This window comes from Argopecten irradians, chromosome 10 (assembly GCF_041381155.1).
Source record: "Argopecten irradians isolate NY chromosome 10, Ai_NY, whole genome shotgun sequence".
NCBI lineage: Eukaryota > Metazoa > Mollusca > Bivalvia > Pectinida > Pectinidae > Argopecten > Argopecten irradians.
Genome location: NC_091143.1, coordinates 40,560,480 through 40,585,041, shown reverse-complemented (window position 1 = coordinate 40,585,041; position 24,562 = coordinate 40,560,480). Strand labels below are relative to the sequence as shown.

Sequence of the window (24,562 nt, the reverse complement as noted above, 5' to 3'; positions counted from 1 at the left end):
GTTTATATGTGTCTAAATAACGCAAAATACATTTAAAAGAATTCAATTTGCTTTTGTGTATGCGCAATAAGTACTTAATTCCATATCGGACATAATGCCATGGATTTTTTTCGGGAGCAATTAATCATTCTAAATATTTTTTATCTTGAATTAAAATAAGAAGCTCAAGCTTTTGGTGGTAATGATGCAAAGTAAGTAACTTTTGTAACTGAAGAAAGATACTAATTCGTCTGCTCCTGTTTGAAAAGAGAAAAAATATCATGGAGCATCTTTAAATTATTTTATCTAGATTGTGCTGATTACTGTTAAATACCCAGGGTATCTAATAGTAATAAACATGTCAACAAAACATATATCACAGTTAACTAACATATTTCGCGTATTTCACAATTGATGAGAATGTGGAAAAAATAATTCACCGCAACAATTAATTACCTATAAGTATATACAAAGTAATATGTAACATGAATATCTCGAAATGTTGGGCATAAAAATGCGAAATCAAGTCTCAGCGAAAATAAGTTGGTTTATACCAATCGGCCATTATAAATAGAGTTTTCCTCCTCGACTGTCACCAACCGTGACTTAACTAAGGTTATGACATAAATAGATGATCTTACATACATATTGTAAAAGGCTATGCAATATGAAATTTATCAAACGAGTTCAATAATATGATATGCCACGAACCTTTAGACAAGTGACATTTCATATTACATAGTCACGAGAGTAAGATTCTATTTATCACATAACTTTTATGGGACAAAGAAGTAATTCCAACCGTGTGGACCAAAAAAATGTCAAATTTTTGAGGCGATCTGCCCCTTATCAAAACACACAAAACGAATACGATTACATTATATGATACGAACAGCAAAATGAAAAAAGACAAACATTTAGCAGCACAATGGAGCGCAATGAACCCTTCGGAAAGTATTACTTTTATCGGTAGAAATATAAGTAATACTTTTAATTGTTTGTCTCTATATAAAACAGAAATCCGGCTCGGATGTGACTTTTCCTTCTACTATGACAATCATGCGACGTCATATAAAGATTGTGACCTCAAAACTGACGTCACAATAGTGTTATAACACATGCTTCTAACGATATTTATGATATTGACGTATGATATGGCTAGAAGGGTCAGTTATGTGATAACATGTGTTTGTTCTACATCTGTATGATAGACGTCACCGACGGAGTTAAGAACCCCTGGTCTGCTGTGTTGTGTAATGTACTAATCCAGGTTAAGTTAGAATATCGAATGATGATGTGTCTCTTGGGATTATTTCTCTAAAATAAGCACAAAGGAAAAAAGAGAATATATTTAGAAGAAAATATTAATGGTGTTATTATTCAGTAACTGATGGGACTGTTTGTAATCTACTAATCAAGGTTTAGTCAGTAAAAATATTAAATGATGATGTATCACTTCTGGTTTTGCTCTTAAATAAGCATACATGAAAAAAGAGAATACACTGAAATACTTTTAAGGGCATTGTTGTTTCATGAACCTGTTCGCAAAATAGTGAAAGCATTTAATCAGTTCTTCACGGAGTCAGACTGTATAACAGGATGTGTCAACCAATACGGATAGACATTCAAGTACATTTTTTATCGTTTACTTAAAGGGACTAAATCATTAGATTTACATAGATTTCTGTTTTTAAGAAGGTTGTATGTAAAATAATGAAGTGTGTGGTGAAATTGACAGAAAAAAAATCTAGGGAATGAAAGAATAATGGATTGTTGAATGACAGAACTCAATGCTATTAATGAGTGAAAGGGTGATATTCCAAAATGTGTGATTTTCTGTGAAATTTAAGAAGGCTGTATGTAAAAAATGGAAGTGTGAGGTGAAATTGACAGAAACAATCTATGGAATGAAAGAATAATGTATTGTTGAACGACAGAACTCAGTACTACTATATGAGTGAAAGGGTGAGATTCCAAAATGTAATATTTATACAAATATTAATTAATATTGATACAAAATAGTAATTCATAAATTATGAGAGAATAAAATAAGAATGTTGCATATGTATCTGTATTTGCTGATTACTGAATAAAAATATATATTTAGAAAGAAAAAAAAAGATTTACATAGATTTTTTAGGGTTTTAACTTCCTACAAACGTTCTTATACCTGAAATTAGAATGTTTTCAAAATTACAACATTTTATTTGAAATATTGGCAATGTTTATACACGTTAAAATATCGCCAAACACAACAAGAAACTGTATCTGTCGGCATTGGCTGTTTATAACGGAAAGAACTGAGTGCAGCTTTGAGTTCAAAATCGGGATCGCTGAAAATCTCATCCGGCTAATGGATATAGATGTAATAACACCACTATAAGAGGCCACTTATATTTTATCAGTTATATTTGCCTGATTCAGTGTAATAGTCGATACATACATGGACAAGTATGTGATGGAAATATGACAAGAAGTGAGAGGTATTTTCACCCGTTAATTATGTATATATTATACATGTATACAGGTCACGTGCTTTATTAAGCAAACATATACATTTTACATAGGTCTACAATGTATATGTAAGGTATACTTTTGCTTTGAATACATAAAAATACACATGCAATTTAGATATATATAGATGCTCCATCGCTGGCAAATGGTATTTTTCACTATCAAAAAACAGCAGCAGACGATTTAATATTTTTCTTCAGTTACAAAAGTTACTTACTTTACACCATTACCACCATTGAAAAGTTTGAGCTTCTAATTTTACTTCAAGTTAATAATATGAAAAATAATTAATTGCATCCCGAAAAAATTCCGTGGCACTATATACTATATGAAATTAAGTAGGGATTGTGCATGCACCAGAGGCAAAAGAAACTATTTTATACTTTTTTTGTGTTAGTTAAACATATGTACACGATTAAACACCAATTATTGTTCAAATGATAAATAACATTTATGCTCTGTCGCGGTGGAGCATCTTAAGTAAATCAGATGGAAAAAGGTTATATAACTAGTGATATAAGGGAATATTTCAGGGTTACTGTGCTCTAGTTCATAATATTTAACCCGAGGTGGTGGTAATCAACAAAAGTTATATTGCACGAGGCCGAAGGCCGAGTGCAATATAATATTTGTTGATTACCATATCATGACCTATAGTACCTAATATCATGACAAATGAAAATAAAATAATGGTAGAATCAAGTATATAACCATATAATATAATGAAAACTCTTCTTTATAGCTCCAAAAACCTGTGCAATATAGGAATATTTACACTTTGAAACTCTTCACAAAACTTCTGCATACCTTTCAACGTTTATTAGATTTAACAAAGTAATCAGGAACTTGTAGTCGATAAATTGGTGTTTTCAGTCGATAGCAGATTAGACAGATGAGATTTCCTTCGGTGAAAGTTCCCACATCGCGCATGCACACAGGGATTGTTTACCTCGCCGAAAGTTTATAATATGAAAAAGTGACTAGGTCGTTTCTATTTATTTTCAGTTTTTTCTCTATTTTGAACAAAACTGTTAACCAAACTTTAAAATTTTGTTATTAACACAAAGAACACAACTTTTACAATTATTTTAAGTTCTATAATTCATTTTATCTTTTATTACATGATTTTTTAATGATTTAGTCCCTTTAACGAGCGGTTATACTGAATATCATGAAGTATTTGCTAACACTTTATTTTCGTGGTTTGGAACTTTTACATTTTTTGCGGGTAGCAATATTCATGGTTAACTGATGTCACTGTGCTTTCAATAATGTATCAAATCAATTGTTTTTACATACGTGGTTCATTAACATCAAGGATAACAACGAAAATTAAACCCAACGAATATTTCATGTTATACAGTATGTACCGAAATAAATGGAAAGTTCATGGGATTATGACTGTTTTAATTCTAATAGTCAATGTGTTGTTGTTTTGATATTTTGTGGTATGGAAAACAAGAAAGTGTGTCTGCCTGTGTCAAACACCCCTGTTTGTATTTGGCTGTGTAAAATGTATCAGATGACGGCCGACATTGATGTTCGTGTTTAACCTAAGCCCAGTTTCACGAACATTCCTTAAATTTAAGGAATCCCTTAACTTAAAATTCTTCATAGGAAATCATTACAGATTTTAAGGAAGGCTCCTTAACTTTACATGTTTTCCTTGACTTTCGTAATGTGTTTTATGGGAAAATTTGAGTTAAGGAGTGTTCATGGAACTTGGCCCGGTCAATAATAACATGTGTTGCTATCAATCATGCATATAGCAGGACTCAGTATCACAAACGTTCTTTTACATAAGGAATTCCTTAAACTTAAAATTTCTCGTAGGAAAGGATTTCAGAAATTAGGGAAACTTCCTTATCTTAAAGATTTTTTTCTTGGAGAATTCTAGTTAAGGAATTCCTTAAAGTTAATAAATGTAAAAGTGAAAGTATGTATAGCATTGAAAACAAAAGACTTTTTTCATTTTAATATTTCATTTACAAAAAAATATGTAAAAATATAAAAAAGATGTATTTATAACATTAAATATTTTGGCAAGGAACAAGTATAAAACGAATGACAAACAACAAACATAAACAAATCACCGATAATGCGCAACTTTTTTAGGAGTTATCTCCCTTGGTTCAGTTGTATTTCTGCAAAACTTTTCGCTTTCCTCTGACAGAATTATTTCCATAAGCATTATTACTCTATTCAGATTATTCAGAAACTCGATATCTCAAAGTTGCAAATCCTCTTTTACTCAAAGTATTCTTCTGATCTCCACCAAACAAACTTCCTTCATTTATTTACCTTGATATTTTAACATTTTTCCAAGGTACGTCGACTTCGAGAAAACGAGGTTCAACTTTACATAAATTTTAAGACTTAAGACTATTTTGCCTCTTTTTGTCTGAAGTAAATATTAGCTAGGTGTTTTGGACGGAAATATAATACAATGGCTATTACAGTCTGATGTGAAAATAGTCCATTTCCATGGCCGGACAGAGCAACTCTAGGAATGAGTCTTTGTAGGACATTAGTTCTCTGTATGACGGCACACGGATGAAGGTGTTGTGAGCCAAGTATGGGATAGGTGTGGTCTCGTCTGCTCCAATAATGACAGTAACAAACTGAGTATCGGGCATGGTCGCCATTTGTCTAACAACCTGGTCGATATCGTGAAGTCTGTTATCAAGGAACACAACGGCCACTGATTTCGCGCCTTCTCTTCCGCCATTTATTGAGGAGAATCCGGAAGCGCGAAGTTTCCTGATCAGATCGGTGATGCCTGGGAGAACTTGGTTTGACCAAACATGGATATCATCGGGTGATGTGAGGGCGGTGTAGGCGTCATTCAGGCAATCATACAACATCCGGCCCACACGGACGTTTCCAGATGGGATATCCAAACTCTGGACAATCTTGGAGACGAATTTCGCAATGTAGCTAGTTTTCGTTCGTCCAATGGAAAGCACGTCATACATGAAAAGGACATCAGACATATCCCGGCTTCCACAAACTGAAAAAACCCAACATAAATTGTATTCTCTGTATTAAATGATTCTTTTTCGCATCTCTTCACATGTGCAACCTTACAGCTTTTAAAGGATAGTAAGCCATATTTACTCAGAGAAAATAACATAACAAAGTATTAGCAGGATATGGCTCCCCGTTTGGATGGCCTTATATTAATTCAAAGTTATTTTAAGAAAATTTAACAAATTTTAAACTTGCATTATTAAAGATGCATGAAGGACTTCTTTTTCGTTATATTTTATTTAAAGAAATGTATACTTACGTTTCTCAATATCCAATTCACATGTCCTAGCGGCCAAGAGATCTTTAATGGAATCCAATGCACGGAAGCTTCTAACCTGGAACACATACTTGTCATGGGGCTCATTGCCAATATTCTGGAGTTCTTCAAGTTTCGCGCCATTTCCAATGCCGATAGCAAATAGATAAATTCCTTGATTCCGGGCAAGGTCCGACTCTAATTTTGTTTGAAGTGGATCACGTGACAATCCATCAGTTAGGGCGATGATGATGTGAGCGACGCCTTCTCGTCTCCTTTCCTCCGTAAAACCACTTTCTCGAACAAATCGGATCGCCTCTGCTGTGTTCGTTGTACCGTAAGCATATGGGATTCTCTGAATGGCGTCGGACAAACTTCCGATAGAGTTTGCGGATCCGAGTGGAACTTCCAGATTGTATGAATTGCTAAAGGTCACGACCCCAACTCTTGTCTTGTCCTGTGATATGTCGAACCGGGAAACCATGTTCTTGACGAATGCCTTCTGACGCTCGAAATTGTATTGTCCAATACTTGTCGACGAATCCATCAAGAAGTAAATATCAGCTGGCTTTCCGGTACAGGCTGTATAATAGTATAATAAATTAGTGTGATTATACTGCAGTCACATGCAGCAAGCAATAGCAAACGATGATTTTATTTACTAATATCCGAAATTATCACTATCATTTCATTGAAGGAAAGCAATGAATGTACAAACGCTAAAATGACATACTTTAAAAAAAACCCATGATGTCATTAAAGTGCGAAATTAGCCCCATGTGTAATGTTTACGGAAGGAAATCGCGAAAATACCACCAATCACTCCGTCAAAATTTCAACGTTTACAGTAATCCGTCACAGAAAGATAAAAAACCCCACAAATGACACAACATTGCAAAACATAGAATGTTCCTGCGCATCATGCAGGCGACGTTACTCCTTATCAAATGATGAAAAGAGGCGTCGGAAATGTTACATACCTTTGATGAAGATAGATGGGTCAATGTCCCCGAATGGTGGCAGTGTCCATGTGTTCGATCCTCCACTGATGGAGGTGATGGCTGGACGCGGGGTCCTTCTGGGGGTAGGCCTGGGTGTTAATCTAGTTGTGATTATTCTAGGAGTAGGTCTAGGAGTAATGGGTCTGAATGTCCTGCGGGGTGTAGGTCTAGGTGTCGGTCTAGGCGTAGGTCGTGGGGTAGGTTCAGGTGTTGTTGTGGGTGTTGGTGTTGTAGTTGTTGTTGTTGGCGTTGGTGTTGTAGTTGTTGTTGTTGAAGTGGTACTTGTGGTGGTGATTCTTCGTATTGTTGTCGATCCTAGGAACAATAAAAAAGATAAAATTTGATATGATAATCACATAGATACGGATGAAAACAAATGCTGTGCTATCGCAAACCTCATATAGAACAATGCAATATATCCTATTGTTTTACGGGTATATGAAACGCGAAACAAAATAAATTAAAGATTGTGATCTGGTTACAATCAGTATATATCATCGATTAATTTCTGACTACCATAGCAATGTCCCGAGAAATTGCAAAAACAAATCATCCCCGCAAACTGACTTTGCGTTCAGTTTCCGTAGCCGTGTCAGTTGCGCATCACGCTGACACGAGTTACGTGAGTTAGGAAGCACTAGGGGTTCCTAAATGCATCAATTATCTAGTTATGATTAATGACAATACATTTGTTCCGGTATGCCTGCATTGTTAATTCCTCTGCAGATATAACTGCTATTTTGGCAGCCACTCGATCATAAATGAGAGTTCACTCATTCAAAGGTTCCAGAAAAACAGTGAAGTAAGAGACTTTTTAACACGACGAAGATATTTTACGATCCGTACCCCTGCTGACTTATGACCCTCCACACAACACACTGTCATGCCAGGGTGCTATATTGTATAGTTTGTAGAAAACTGTGGGCGGTAATGAAGACAGGTTCAGCACTATTTGGAAGTCTGAAACCGTTTTATTGGTGCATTTTAAAACATATGTATCCGGTGCGCAACGGGACACCGAACTGCAATGCTAATGTTGGGTAATTCAAAATAGATAATTTTTCCGAATTAGAAAGAAGTTAAAAAATAGATTAGATGAGATAGACGTATGCATGACGAATACTGAAAATCTACTGAATTTTGCGGCGTCAAAATATTTTGAATAGTAAAGTTCGCGACATTTAATTGGAAATAAAATAAAGGAATTTGAAGTTGCATGTTTAAAAAAATTATGAACTAATTTACATTGATGATGTTTATTTGTGTTCCGTTGTAAACCGATATTACAAAGAAAGGCTGTGTTATTTACTTAGATTTTCCATTTTTTCCACGTAATTCGATTAATTTTCATCGATTACTTAATAGCAACAGGTGGATAGTCTACGTGCTATAAATCGTTGGTATCGTAAATATAGAAGGTAGTATACAGGTTTCACGCCGGTTAAAAACGAAACCTAAAAAAACAACGCCAATAGTATAGGTAAGATTTTCTAGAATGATTTTGATAAAATATGATGTGTATTCTAAGTTTAATTGTGAAAGAACTTGAAAAGTAAGTTTATATTTTGCCTTATACATTATGTCAAAAGTGGCTTTATTCATGTTTTGCAAAGGATATCATTACGTTTCATTTTTTATTTCTATATTTGTAACCTACAGTAAATAAATATTTATGGCGATGAAAGTGATTTGAACTTTTAATGTGATATCTATGTATCTACACGGTTCACCTAGTATAAGTAACCATTATTCTTAAAATAGAAGAAGTCTCTTATAACTGCCAAGACTTATAAAATGTGATCTAGGACCCTAATGTATATAGTGAAGATGGTAGTGGTCTGGCGAGTGGATCCACTTACAAACAGGCTCTTCATCTATCGACTCCAAAAGGGCCTTTAATTGAACGCCCCCAGCGAACCTGTATACCAGACTTTATTGACTAGACATTACACGGCTTGATAAACAATATATATTGAGTAGTATGACACCTTCATTAATGAAGTACATTATTGTCAAGAGCGCCACTTTGTAAAGGCATTTTTGTATTGAGAAAACGTTTTAAGATTTTTTGTTGTATCTGGTTCGTTGTCGCCTATTGCCGTTAGTGAAGATTTATATAGCCTTGATGACTGCACGATGTCATAAAACATTCTTTACCAGAAGTGCCAACTTACTTTGATATAGCAATTTATCGATAAAATTTTTAACCACGTGATAATTCAAACACTACAAAGATGCCAATTAGCTTGAATCTCTGATGACAAAGAATAAAACAAAGGATAACATTATCTTAAGATCTCTCTGTTTGGGTAGAACACCTTAATTGTCAACAACCCATCCACTTATTAATAACGATATAAATAACATGTTCCAAAAGAATATATATCGCCTATGTTTTTATCAGAACCAATATAGTACCAAAAGAAACGTGGATGTGCTAATCAGTGATACCGCTCCTGAACATTTTTTTCGGGGCCTTGATAATTACCTCTACATGCACGTTGCTTGAAGACATCTTTCTGGGCTAGAAGGTCATCATAGTTTTCCACAGAGAAGTAATATCTGTCATCAGGATCGCTGGCGATACCTCTCAGCTCGCTCTCCTTGACGTTTGGTCCTACACCGATGGCGTAGATCTCGATGTTCTGGTTTTGAGCCTCCGCGGCAGCCTTCAGTGTCTTTCCTGACTCCTGGGATTTCCCATCTGTGATGACAATGGCAATGTGAGGCTTGTCTTCTCTCCCACCACTACCCCTCTGGAACATGCGCGATGCCATGTAGCTGAGAGCCCTTCCAGTATTTGTCATGTCTCCTTGTCTGTGTCGGATCCTTTTAATTGCACTTCTGACGTCAGCATTATTTTTGTACCTATTCAGCTTGAATATGACGTAGTATCCCCTGGCAAATGTCATCACTCCGACGCGGGTTCCGTCAGGACCGATATTGAACTGGCTGACAACACTGTCCACGAACTCCAGCTGTTTTTTGAAATCTTGCATCCAGATACTACTGGAGGTGTCAAGTACGAACACGACATCAGCTGCCTCATCACACAACGACTCAGTAGCTGCAAAACAAGTAAAACTATGAATAACTTGTTCAAGTAAAGGTTCAATCATTTTAAACTATGGAATTGTACATTTTGTAAACAATTTTTGTTGTATGATTTTTTTTTTAATTAATATGTATTGAGTGCTTTACCATTGCATTGTTTGCGAAAATGACTCCATTTATCTTACTAATTCATGACATTTTTCACACAAACAATAATGTTAAACCCAATACCTGTTCGAAACACAAGCACATGCGCGGGAGAGAGCAGACGCCTTTGCTCATTTGAATAATGGAATTTTAATAATGGCTTTGTGACTGCAACGGATTTCAAGGAATTCGCCATTACACATTCTTTCCACAGGACGAACCGCTGTGGGTTACAGTTTACGGCATGATACCATTGAGATGTTAGCAATAAACCTCTTTTGAAAGAACATTCATATGTGTTTATATACAATAGAACTAAATAGTCTTAGATTAACTCTTTCTGAAGCAAATACATCTGTATTAAGTGATTTTGTGTGTATACGAATCTTATATAGCAGACTATGTATGACAATAATAGGTTTTCACTAATTATGATTTCGCGCATTTACAAGTGAAAAAGCAGGTCTGTGCAGAATGTAAGAAGTTAAGTTTAGCAAAATTTAAATGTTATTATTAATATTATAACTTGCTAAAACTCGACAAGATACAAGATTTTGACAACACTTACATCTTTGTTGGGCATTCACTTGCAGGAATACCTGTCAAACAGGAAAAAAGGAAATAAGATTAATAAAACATTGAATAAAACCTAATGTGTTTTGTGAAGCATGGTGTTGCTATAATATCATTTCTTGTCATTGATGAATATGCCTTAATTAAATTGTGAAATATATTAAGTATATTACTGATTTGTTTTATGATTGACGAGAGCACCTTTATGAACAACCTCGAATCTTATTCACATGCAATGTAATTTTCGTACATTGCAAGCTTGACATAATACATTTAATTATATATATCCTGTACGTACATGTTACTAGCACAAAATAAGTAACTCTGGGCTGAGACATCAGATGAAGATTAAATAAAGGCATTCAGTAATTTCATATAAGGCAGTAATTCCGTAATATTGATGTACTTAGCGAACAACTAATTGTTTGCTGTATCATAGATATGTGGTTGAATGAAAATTAGACAAGAAATAATGACAATTAGGTCATAACCAAAACAAGTTTGTATTAAGTCATTTTTAAACTATAGAAAAACAAAGACATAACTAATAATGGTGGCGAAGAAAAATGTTTTTTTTCCGGGAGAAAAAACACCGACCTACAGTTACAGGCAAATACCCGCGTTAGATTCAAACTCGAGAACCAACAAAAGTGATGGGTTTGTGGTAAAATGTAGCCACATTCACAACACAACCACACTAACCCACACTGTATATCTTTGTTAAATGCGCAAAGGATACCAAGTAATGGCCAAAAAATAGATATATCTTATCATTAATTACGACCTCATGCTTAATCTGTCTTACTACACCACATCACAGATAAAAAATAAAATCATGAAAGCTAAAAGCAAATTAAAAAATAATAATACATATTTCGAATTTAGAAATTAATATAATGATATATCATTGTACTTACCAACGCAGCAAACAACAGAAGTAGCTTCATTTTATCTACAAGGTCTTCTCAAAGTTAAAGTAATCAGTTAGCCCTTAGTTTGAGTTAATGATGAAGATGCTGGAAAAGTCTTATTTATACACAAGAAAATGATTCATAAAAATAACCCACGCGATATTTTTAAGTATGAGAAAAAGTAGGAGTCGATTGATTTTCTCACGTCTACCATCAAAGTAAGCTATGCCAGAAAAGGAAGAGGCTCCGCCCTCCTTGCTTCTCATTGGTCAAATAACTGTCAATAACGATTAAAATATACGAGAGACTACTTGAACATGTTGCGTAGTAAGATATACACTAGCGTTCATTGTTATGTATTACTCGATCCTCTTAGCCTATCGCCCTTCGCTTCCTTAGATAGGAAACGGTGATGGTATGAATGAAACGTGACGTCACGTTGGGAAGGAAAGTCTGCTATGATAACGTACCATGACTATGTGGTGAATGTTTTGGGGATCAATGTCTTATTTCAATTGATCAGTGATAACACTTAGGGGATAGGGATCGGAATGTGTGGTTTTTGGTGAAAATGTAATTTTAGAAAAATATGAAATATTTCAAGTATGTGTTTTAAATTAAGATTTTGATATTTATATTTTAAGGCGCATAAACTTTATGGTAATGACTGGGGTTTTAGATATTATTAAAATTAATCTAATATTTACCCACAATCTTATTTCTCAATATATTCAAATTATATATATTTGGGGTTTTTTTCAAAGAAAATATCACTTCACATAACTGTCCCGCGGATAGGGCGTTAGAATTGCACCTGTGCCCCTATCACATTCTAGTAAAAGGCGACTTAATTTGGGATATTAATGTTTTTCTTGTTTGTAGATAACTCCTCTTATCTTCTTAACGTCTCGTTGACACCGCCTCGCTTTTGACCTTCAGTTAGGCGTTCGCCCTTGTGACGAATGCTGTGTGTTCAGTCCCCTGACCGAAACACTCCATAGTCTATAATAGTGTTAGTTTCTGTTCCTGCCTAGAGCTTAGCATAAAGGTAGTTGGGCGACTGGTTTTCCTGTTGCCAGTGAAATGTGACTGGGTGGAGTGTGTTCAGTGAGATAGCACTATGAAAAGGGCAAGAAAACCACTGTTACCACGAGACACTACACGAAAATACCGCAGCCTCTCAAAACATACATTAATTCACATACACAATATACTGTATACAGGTAATGACGTCCTTACTGCCGTACTGTTCAACCAACCAACCAACTTCTGCAAAGATAAAGAATGCCGACAAAGTCTAACAACCATTACCCAAATTCAATTACACCAGGGCAAACAAAATAAGGATGAAAGCGCTCTGAAAAATATGAAGAGAAAGGAACCATGTATTCCGGATGAGCTTGCTTGTTTTTACTTCTTCTACGACATATTTAAAAGAAATTTGGGTTAAATCTGGGTTCAGTTGCACATTTAAAAGAGTGAATATGTTTTGATATATAAATATTGAAGATTTGTTTTTATTTAACTCCCTTTGGACAAGGGATATGACATATTTAGGGATTAAGAAAAGCCAAAGTATTCGCAGAAAAAACCACCAATCTACAACAGTAGTAGGTAACTATCGTACAAGGAATTCGAACTCGAAACACCGGGGTGAAGGGCTAGTGGATGTATGTCGGCCAACGTGTTTCGAAACTTTAAGCGGACTACGTTGGAAAGGTCCATTTGTCTGACATCACTGCTTCACGCAAATAGTAATATTTCACAGATAATGTGATTTGAATTTTGAAGATTTATACAAAATGTTTAATAGACATATTTTATTGTTAAAACATAGAAATGGATGAATGACCAAATATCATTCAATGGTTCTGTAGCAAATACAATTACATAAATATGTTTTATCCAGTTTCCATTGTCTTTTCATTATAGCTAATGATTTAAATACGTGATGAAGACATTCTATAGGTAAACCATCAAGTCAAAATCCAAGTAAGAATGTGCGTGTTTTAACAACTCATTTAAAACATCGATGGCTACTACGCGCTTAATAAACTAGTTTGTGGGCAGAATGTAGTCCTCACACGGATTATAGAAATAAAGTCAGACTCGGTATTCAAATCAATTTAAATGTTAAAAGTAATTTCTTTGGTCGTATATTCACTCGCCAAACACCTCCAGGTTAAAGCCAATTTATGTCACAATCCTAAAGAGGAGAAATGTGATCTATTTTAATCGTCTACTTCGATAGAAACCATCACTCTTTCGTGTGTTACTTTTAAATGTGACCATGTTGGATGTATGATGTTAAGTATCTGGTGTTATTTCAAATTTAAGATGCTTTGCTTACAACATGTACTATATGAATATGCACTTAAAATACCAGAACACATAAATTGAATACTATTATTCAAGAATACTGGTATGTTACCTTGATTACGTTTTGGAAGAGTTAGTTCTATACGATATTCATGGGCACCTTCTTTCGTGGTAAAGAGGATTTTCATGGTTAGTCGATGTGCCATGATTGCAGTTTTATATTAATCCATCTTCGTTGTTTTTATACTTGTGATTGTTTTCGTAGCAACAACGAAAACATCATGTCATAGTGTATAGTATGTAAAAGATAAGAACATGCTGTTAAGTTTTTGAAGACAAACTTATTGAGGGTATTCTTCTTCTTTTTTTTCTCCTTTTGTAACATCCTGTCATCATTTTATTAAGTGAGTACAATTGACGAAGCAGTTGGGTGGTGTAGTAAATTTTTTGAAAGGTGATTGTGGTATCCTTCACCATAATGAGATGAAGAAAAAATACGGTAAAACTTCATCGATACGAATACCACTTGAAATAGCAGTGACGTCTTCCAACCAAGAATAGGTATGTGGAAATAATTTGATATTGTTTCACAAAACTTTAAAAAGTTCTATAAGAATAAAATTAAAAAAGAGGCGGGGGTGGTGCTGGTTGGGGGTTGGGGGGTTATAAGTTAGCTCTGGTCTTTAGTTTTTGTCAGATTCTCTTGATCAATGGCGGTGATTATGTTTTCAACATCCAATTACTGCTTATATGGATATGTAATATCAATTTAACATAAAAAACCATGGGATATATCTCAAATGCCATATCTATAAAGATACGAAAGATCTACAAAAATGAAAACACATTCCCTGTTCAACCTTCCGGTGGTGTGATAAAAATCTATTTTTGAAGTTAAAATCAACATATGTCATGTAACATATAAAAAGTAACAAATATACATATTTTTTCAGAAACACTTTTTATCAATTAAAACGTTTCTGTCAGTTTCTTAAAATATTCAGTATCTTGATGATTGCGGGAATTAGGGAACTCCATCGTTAGGTTGTTTCCTGTGTCTGGCATATAGTAATGTATAAACATACCATATGATCTGGGATTTCCGGATATACATACGGTGAAGTGGAATCCACTGCATGACACATGCACGATATACTAAAGACCGCATGTGTCTATCAAAACACATTACGAATGAAGAGAGCGTGCATCATTTCGACACATACCAACTGCACATGGTCCTGCAAGGTCGACTGATGGGTTTCGGGTTTAAAGTAGTGGATGAAGATTCTGCATTCGTTTGTGGTAGATTTTACAAAATTTGGCGTTTATTAGGAAATAGAGCGAAGAGAATCTTCAACAACATTTCTTTTTAATGATATAAACTACGCAATAACATATACTGTCCAGAAATATTACCACAAGCCCTCCACCTCTCGGTCAAAAGTTCCAATCCTGTGTGGGGCAGTTGTTAGGTGCTTACTGCTGGTCGATGGTTTTCATGCGGATACTCCCGACTTTCCTACACCATTTAAACTGAACACGCTCTTTTGAATATGGCATTAATCCAATTAAACCAAATTAAATATGTACAAATGATTTGTATGTAATGATCTAACACTTGCCTTGCATTCTTAATAGTTTTGAATAGGAAATTGGCATACCGCAACCATTTTAAACAATCTGAGGGGAATTGCCGATTAAAAAAATATTTTTATAAAAGCATGCAGTTTGCAAATTTGAACTAGTCAATTTGACTGGCGATGATGGACAATCAGGAACTCCCACGTAGCTGGACTGACTTAACTTTAATCTGCAATATGTAATATATAATCTACGATATATAATACTTATAAATCTGCTAATCAAGTGTCAATTTTGACACATTCATTTGCAATGACACATTGGTGACACCAAGTTTTAATATTTATTTCGAAATAAATTCTTCAGTAAAATTTATTAAAATATATTTTATATAATTCCAATAACTTAATAGATTGTATTCATTGACAATATGAATGAATCCATTGAAAATAAATTTCATCAGAAAATCCAAAACGACATTATTTAATCCGAAGTATGATTTACTGACATTAGATGATTCTATTTGTTGGCTTTTATATTGATAATGAACATGCTATGAGATGCAAAATATGACAAGGGAAGGACTTTCTTTGTACATTATGAAATTGAATAAAATGTTTTCAATTAAACAGGATGTTATACGTTTACAACTTACAAAATTTCTGTACAAATTCAGAGAATATTAACGAGAGTTTGCCTTGGTATCAAACGCCTATGGCGAAAGTGCATCCTTTAGTACTTATATACAAATATCTAACACGCCTTGTGGACAAAACAACATGTAATTAACGTCAGTTTGCTTACATATTTATTTTTTCTGAGAAAAAAAGGTGGTCTCAACGACAAAAATAATTTTTGAAAAACTTCCATTTTGAATTTGAAATCACAAATATTTTAGGTGAAATGTCGTTTAAAAAGTGAAAAATAATTATAGTGGTCACGTAAGTGTAGCGTCCACATTCCTCTCAATGGCCATCGGATTCGATGTGTCACCGAATCACTATTACCGTAATGTAACGATTGCATGTAAGTCCTCAGAATAAATTCATGTAATTAGCTTAAATATGGTATATGACACAATAAAATCGACACGAGTAAAAAATAATTTTTAATATAAGACATAAGGAACTTTGATCAGACAATCCGCCTGGTCTCGGTCATTATTGGATTACACAGAGTTATTGAAAAACATAATTACCTCAGCAAAGGTCAATATTATATTTGTGTGTCGGATGTCGCTGGTGATATAGAGAACGCTCACTATTCAGAAACACCTGGTTCTAGTATCGATGTACAGGCGTCTTCATTAAAATATCTATTTGTTTACATATTGTTCGTCTTAAACTTGAATTATGTCCATCTGTCTCTTTTTGTAAGTTATGTCTTCAGTCTTGTGTAAACAAACGAAATTGGGACAAGAATGTCCGGCGTCAAGGTTACTCACGTAACTTATTACATAGGCGAGTTTGGTAATCTTAGTGCTACTTTACGACCGTTTTATATCCGTAAAGACACTTTATGACAGAGAAAATTCTTATTTATTGATATTTAGCAGTATAAATACATCCTAACTTCCGGACGGTTAAGCCATCATTGTATCTTTAAAAACTTATACATTCTGACAAGTATTTTTTAATCTGTTCTGGCCACAAGTGTATAATTAACCGCCAGGGTTTCCCCGCTTGTGGCACGTTAGAAACTGTACAACCGAACAATAGAATGCCTAGCTCCGCCACCATCTTTGAAACTTTTATGATTCCTCTTTGTGGTAAATATATATCTTTAAGCGCTCCCACAGCGGGATATGCTTCCAGCTCTCCCGCACACTTGGAATATTTAGTTATGAAGTAAAGTATAAGATGCAATATGAATTGTTAGCTTTACATTAATTTTAGAGAAAATAACATTTGATAATCATTTGTCATCATTTAGGAATGAACGCCCAAAACATATGATATATGAGGGCTGTGCTGACCTTACTTAATATTTTACCTTATGTACATAGCTCGTAGGATCGTATGTCTAGACACACATGCTGGAGATAACTTAGGGTCTGCTTTGATTATGATGCATGGGGTATAAGTGCTTGTACAAAAGAGCAAATCTGTTCATAATAAATGAAGCATACTATTGATAATTTTACGCAGTTACCGAAGTACATCATTCATATCAACTACTGCATATGTAATCTACGTACAATTATAATCTTGTTTTAATCTTATTGACTTATATAGAGTTATCATTACATCTGCATTAACTCCTGAAGTTATCATAAATATCAGAGAGGTCTATGTAATAAAATCCATTTGATCACATGATGTGGATTATTAACTTACGTGACGCATCAGAGGTAATTGATATATCCTCGTGACTTTAATATAAGTAATTATGGGCCACATTATTCAGTTATGATATAAATGCATTTAAAGGTCAAAATATTCAAAAAACCATATCACGTAATGTCATCTTTCATAATAAGTTGAAGATCAGTCATAGGTATTAATGAATTGTGTAGGTGTTACTGTGAACATGGATGCGTTCGTAATGCCATATTTTAAACTGTAAATCTAGAAGATTAAAAAATAAATATATATATAAAAGCAATTTGCATCCACAGTTTAAAGTGAATAGTCGGGCAAAGAAAACCAGTCTAAATGCGTTCATTGGCCTTCCAAAAGTTCTCACATATTAATAGGACGGTCAAGTTCTGCTTAGTTTCGCAGTTCTGACCATTAAAGTAAAGAAAAGTTGAAAGCATTGAAATCGAGGCTGCGTGGAAATGTAACCACAGACGTTAGTGAGCCGGGAGGACGTTTTAGAATTCCCATACTTTAAATTAATTTTTTCGTACGCAGACAGATTTTGACGAGAGATTTCATTTTTCTATTTCATAAGAAATAATACTGGATACATTCACACCATTTCACCAACTTTAGCCATCCTTGCCCGACTGTTCACTTTAATTTGTCACGTGTCAAGATTGATTAACACTTGTGTAAACAAGTGTATGACACGCAAACATTTACATTTTCATTGATTGTGTGTGAAAGTTAATATAAAACAAAATAAAATATTTACCAAACCATATTGAAGGGTAATTTTGTTTTGAATTAAAAAAACCAAGTTGATTTACACTCAATGGAGAATTTGGAAGACAGCAGTTTCTAGAATTTGGAGAGCGTTCAATATAATTTATTTTTGAAATTAAATTCCTGGAGAACGTGAACCTGAATCACACATCTGTGATCTATTTCAAATTAATTAAATCAAGGCATACAGACGTGAAAAGAAGTACTATTAGACGAAGTAGCCTTATCATAGCACACAACTGGGATCTTCCAAATCCTTATAAGACCAAGACACATCACATTTGTTTTTCTTGTTTATGAATTTGATATAAAAAATCAAAGCAACACCCACTATGAGATCACAAAAACAAAACAAGATGAACATTTCCAACTTTACGACCAATTGGTAGCCAGAAAAAGTTCCTCTCGTAACGAAGAAGCAGTGTGTAGAGGTAAACATCATTCCTGATACATTAATCACAGTAGACAAATACCTACTTGAGGCGTGCTGTGCCGATGTGCTGCCGATTGAAAAAGTCTTTTCCGATAGACCTTACAAAACACATATATTGCTCGATGTTTTACACAAGTACGTTTGTGACAGGTTCTAAGGATCACATCCTGTGACAAGTGTCGGAAAAGATGGAAGTTATTGCACCGTGATTGCCGCTTACTGTAAGCAAACTTGCTTTAGCGTGCGATTTATTTTCACAATTTGTGTGTGATTACCTATATATAGATAAAGCGAAAATTAAACACCGCGAAATTGGTAACCTCAATGGTACAGTAGTATCATATGAGTGTAAATCGTGTAATAACATCGACACGAATACCCTAGGTACGAAATCGACACGAATAACTCCCAGGTACGAAATCGACACGAATAACTTCCCAGGTACGAAATCGACATGAATAACTCCCTAGGTACGAAATCGACACGAATAACCCCGTAGGTACGAAGTCGACACAAATAACTCCCTAGATACAAAATCGAGGCGAATAACTCCCTAGGAACGAAATCGACGCTAATAAGTACCTAGGTACGAAATCAACTCCCTAGGTTCGAAATTGCAAAAATAAGTTGTCGCCAAAATTAGTTACTGTAAACCAAGTTTCTTTTGAGGCTACTGATTTTCGCTATTTTCCTTTTATAACACTTTCGCGGCGATTAAGTTTCGCGGATTTAAAATTAAGTTGAGGTATCTTTGAATCTTATAATGCAAGAATGGTATAAGATATTATTTCGCGGAGAGAAACTTTCGCGAATTTACCTTGATCGCGAAATTCGCGAAAATAAATCGCAAGCGAAAGAAAGTTTATTAACAGAAATGATTTGTACTTGAGTTAGGAACTGAACAATTGGTAATCAACCTTAGCATACAGTACAAGCTAAACCTGCCTTAGCGACCACTTCTATATAAAGACCACCTGTTTAATTAGACCACTTTCTTTGTGTCCCTAATGGTGAATTAAAAAAAAAATTTAACACGAAAACATTTAATACCCCAGACATGTTATACATCTGAAGGCTACCAAGGTTGGGGCCTTGGTGTCAGCCTTCAAAAATATAAACAAATGTCCCCACACAGGAGGGCTCTCATTCACCACATCTCTTACCTTCATACCATAAACATAGACATTTATAACAAAAACAAAAACATTACTTTCACTCAATCTTTCATAGTCTATTTATGATTAATGGATATATAAACAAATTAGAATTTAACAACTATAACAGAATAACTTATAACCATATCAATGTATTTTCAAATTTCAAAAATATTACATGTTTCTAAAGACCACTTGGCTATAAGAACGACCTGTTTAATTAGACAACTTTCTTTGAGTCCCTAATGGTCAATTTCAAAACAATATGATATGTTTATAAAGACCACTTGAGTTAGGAACTGAACAATTTGTTATCAATCTAAGCATACTGTTCAAGTTAAACTTGCCTTAGCGACCATCTCTATATAAAGACCATCTGTTTAATCAGACAACTTTCTTTGAGTCCCTAATGGTCAATTTCAAATCAATATGACATGTGTATAAAGACCACTTGGCTATAAGAACGACCTGTTTAATTAGACAACTTTCTTTGAGTCCCTAATGGTCAATTTCAAATCAATATGACATGTGTATAAAGACCACTTGGCTATAAGAACGACCTGTTTAATTAGACAACTTTCTTTGAGTCCCTAATGGTCGATTTCAAATCAATATGACATGTGTATAAAGACCACTTGGCTATAAGAACGACCTGTTTAATTAGACAACTTTCTTTGAGTCCCTAATGGTCAATTTCAAATCAATATGACATGTGTATAAAGACCACTTGGCTATAAGAACGACCTGTTTAATTAGACAACTTTCTTTGAGTCCCTAATGGTCAATTTCAAAACAATATGACATGTTTATAAAGACCACTTGGCTATAAGAACGACCTGTTTAATTAGACAACTTTCTTTGAGTCCCTAATGGTCAATTTCAAAACAATATGACATGTGTATAAAGACCACTTGGCTATAAGAACGACCTGTTTAATTAGACAACTTTCTTTGAGTCCCTAATGGTCAATTTCAAATCAATATGACATGTGTATAAAGACCACTTGGCTATAAGAACGACCTGTTTAATTAGACAACTTTCTTTGAGTCCCTAATGGTCAATTTCAAATCAATATGACATGTGTATAAAGACCACTTGAGTTAGGAACTTTGTTATCAATCTAAGCATACTGTTCAAGTTAAACTTGCCTTAGCGACCATCTCTATATAAAGACCATCTGTTTAATCAGACAACTTTCTTTGAGTCCCTAATGGTCAATTTCAAATCAATATGACATGTGTATAAAGACCACTTGGCTATAAGAACGACCTGTTTAATTAGACAACTTTCTTTGAGTCCCTAATGGTCGATTTCAACACAAAATCATATGTTTATTGATCACTTGGCTATAAAGACCATTTTCCCCTGGTCCCTTGGGTGGTCTTTATTGACAGATTTGTATATCAATTTTGATGATTCCTATACTTATCTATTTTATACCATTGATGCCAATGCCCGATACATACTTCTAAAGACTTGTTGAATAAATGACTTGCTTCGATTTTTTTTGTCGTTTATGTACCACTGTCATAGACTTTAAAATGGCTTTCAAATTTTGTTCGATTTAACAATGGCCGGATTAAGATACAACCATGCTTTTTGCATTTTTGTTTTTTATAAGAAGTTGATGTTACCTTTAATAAATTTAGCAAATTTATTTACCTTCATGAAATCATTGGAAAAGAACATATCACGATGTGGCATGCATGCATTTTTTCATTTGGCATATCAAAACTGTCAACATTCCCCATTAGACAATTGTCTTGCATTCTTAATATATTAGAAAAGGATATCGGCTAAACCGCAAACCTCTCACAAATTTAATGAATAAATCAAAAATTACAAAATTATCATGAAATGTCATTTTTCAATTTAATTTCATTCCTGAATAGCTAGGAACTGGAATTCCACCGATGCGCCCACTCCTTCGCAATGGAGTTCATTTGGTTTACTTCACTAAACATCCGAGTATATCTTTTACAAATCTTTTGACTGTGACATGCATGGACATTGACAGCTTTGAAACACAACACGCCTAGTAATGGTAGCTTATATATTTTTTCATAAACAGGTTTTCCAAATTAAAAGACGTTTTCAATTACTCCTTCGCCAGGAATTTTGGACATGTGGTCATCCTCGAAGCCGATATAAAACAAGCTTCAGTGTTGATGTCACGGGTCTATGGGGGAAGGGCTGGAATGGGGTGTAGACAGCGAATTCTATAAATAGCTTGCCGCACACGCCGCGCTGTTGGTGTGTGATTCACGCGCGAAATAGGGGTTCTATAGTAAACATGATACGTCTTATAGTAAACAGAATTATCCACCAAATCAGCAAACATCGACAGAAAGGATGTGCTCGGGCGTGGATGTGTAAAACATTCCTGTTTTATCAGGTCATTGATGGCGTCATGTACGATTGTGTTGGATAACTTATTAATAGATTCGGGAATAAATACATGTTATATAATTTTATATATCGTTCTTGTGTATCAAGTAGCTATTTATAACGCCCGTATCAATAACCTTATGATTCAACAACAATGTGGTGTAAGGGAGAAGAAATGTGTGTTATACACAAATAGTAAGAATATATTTATCTTATTGGCCTAGTGAACTCCCTTATATAGGATTTTGTTTTACACGGTGTATATGGTGTGTATCTGATTTAGTTCTTAGTTTCAATGTATTGTATGCAAATATGCTGCGAAGACATATAAATTTATTTTTAGACAAGTACATTGAACTATTTTAAAAGTAGTATTGTGAACTACATCATTTTCTTCCTCGAAAGGCAAATTCCGTGAAAATGTTTAATAGGTTTAACTGGGATAGTTTCTGAACTAGGTTAAAGTTTTTCGTCGTAAATTGTGAACATAACCCGGACACATGATTTTAAAATGTTTATGGGTTCCCTTCGAATCCGGAAGATCCAAGAAAAGGTGTTTTAAACATTAGCTCCTAAATGACCCGTTTCTACGTTCCCAGAAAAACCACAGCGATGAAAATGTACATTGTAAATGGAGGCATGTTACTAGGTGAATTGATTCTGACCTTTAAACCCTTATGATAAATTACAGATGCAAACAATGGCAGGTAGCCATATGCATTTGTATATGACACAATGGGAATGTTTTTGTTTGGTTATCATTGTTTTGGCAGCCCACATATCTAGGGCAAGTCAATTAATAGGAATTGCATACTAAATAACTGTTAACGAGCCTGGCATTTCACACTGTCGAGACGGTAAAAATAACCTACAAAATAGAAGAAAAAAGGGAAAAAATACTGAAGATACTTTAACAAATTAAAAAAAAATAATAATGTACCATCCATTTAAAAGTGGTTTGCTTCTATACCTTTATAGCCATAAAATAGCGGTCGTTTAAGCGTATTAACTGCATGGCAAAGGAAGAAAGCGATATGTTATGAATAATTATCATACAAATAAACCTTAACTACTGATGAAGCAGAAAGATAGATATAGTTTTCCACTTATGATCTTGCTTCTGTTGTTTTAATGTAAATTTTGTATTCGTATTATGAGACAAAGCAATAAGTATTTCCGGCGTCGTCACAAATTCCATAAAGATGAGTTATGCGTTATTAATGATTGACGGTTTTCCATTAATAATTTACACAAGTAAGCAATTTCATTTAGTGTGTTGTATTAATTAAAAAGACTCAAATGCCATCAATATGTCTGGCCGTTTATCACAGGTATAATTGTAAATGATGTCAACCATAATTAAAAATAAAACACATCACAATTTACTTTTGAACATACAGCTTCATATGTGAAAACATAAAAGAAAACCTTATGAAAATACAAAGAAATACATGTCTTCATTGACTCTGTTATATATATATACACATACTAGACAAACTCACATTTCTATTAATTGGAACATTTCCCGTCTTTTGAACGTAATCAGACATATGGAAATAAAATGAAATGAAATAAAAACTGAAGGAGCATTAAAGTTATTATCTGTTCAACCACATTTATGAACATACTTTAAGGGTTACATATACATGAAACATGCAATAACGTAATACAAATTGTCATTATTGATGTCAGTTGGCGACTTACCTGATCAAACTCATTAGCATACAGGTAAATAGTAAATAATGCATCGGAGAGATGGATTTGTAATTGTTTAAATGCGTTAACTTTGATATTGACGTTTAATATCAATTTCGTTCCCTTGTGAATTTGACAAGTATATTGCATCAATAAGAATCGTTTAAACATTTAAGGTAATGACCAAAATTCCTTACCTAATGACTGTTGTGGATTAATTTCGTCTGGTATTAAGCAAAATGTGTCTGCTTATATATATAATAAGTATGGGAAGTGTTTTTTACACGCTTGGTATATAGCCTTCCATTATAAAAGAAACACACTGACATGTTTGTTTGTCTGGTTATATAATTAGCTAATCAAGTTTAGAAGACACGATTTGGCTCGTTTAGATGGAGAAACAGCATGTGACATTGCAAGTTAATAATTACACAACAG

At 34.2% G+C, this 24,562-nt stretch overlaps 1 protein-coding gene across 1 annotated transcript; it reads right to left on the bottom strand.

Moving 5' to 3' along the window:
• Positions 1-4,442: 4,442 nt before the first annotated feature.
• On the bottom strand, positions 4,443-11,587 carry LOC138333912 (cartilage matrix protein-like). Its single transcript, XM_069282565.1, has 6 exons — positions 11,472-11,587; positions 10,550-10,580; positions 9,269-9,847; positions 6,760-7,095; positions 5,783-6,361; positions 4,443-5,503 (listed from the first exon to the last, which is right to left on the bottom strand). The coding sequence occupies exons 1-6, from the start codon at positions 11,499-11,501 to the stop codon at positions 4,947-4,949; spliced, it is 2,112 nt and encodes a 703-aa protein (XP_069138666.1). The 5' UTR covers positions 11,502-11,587; the 3' UTR covers positions 4,443-4,946.
• Positions 11,588-24,562: the final 12,975 nt, after the last annotated feature.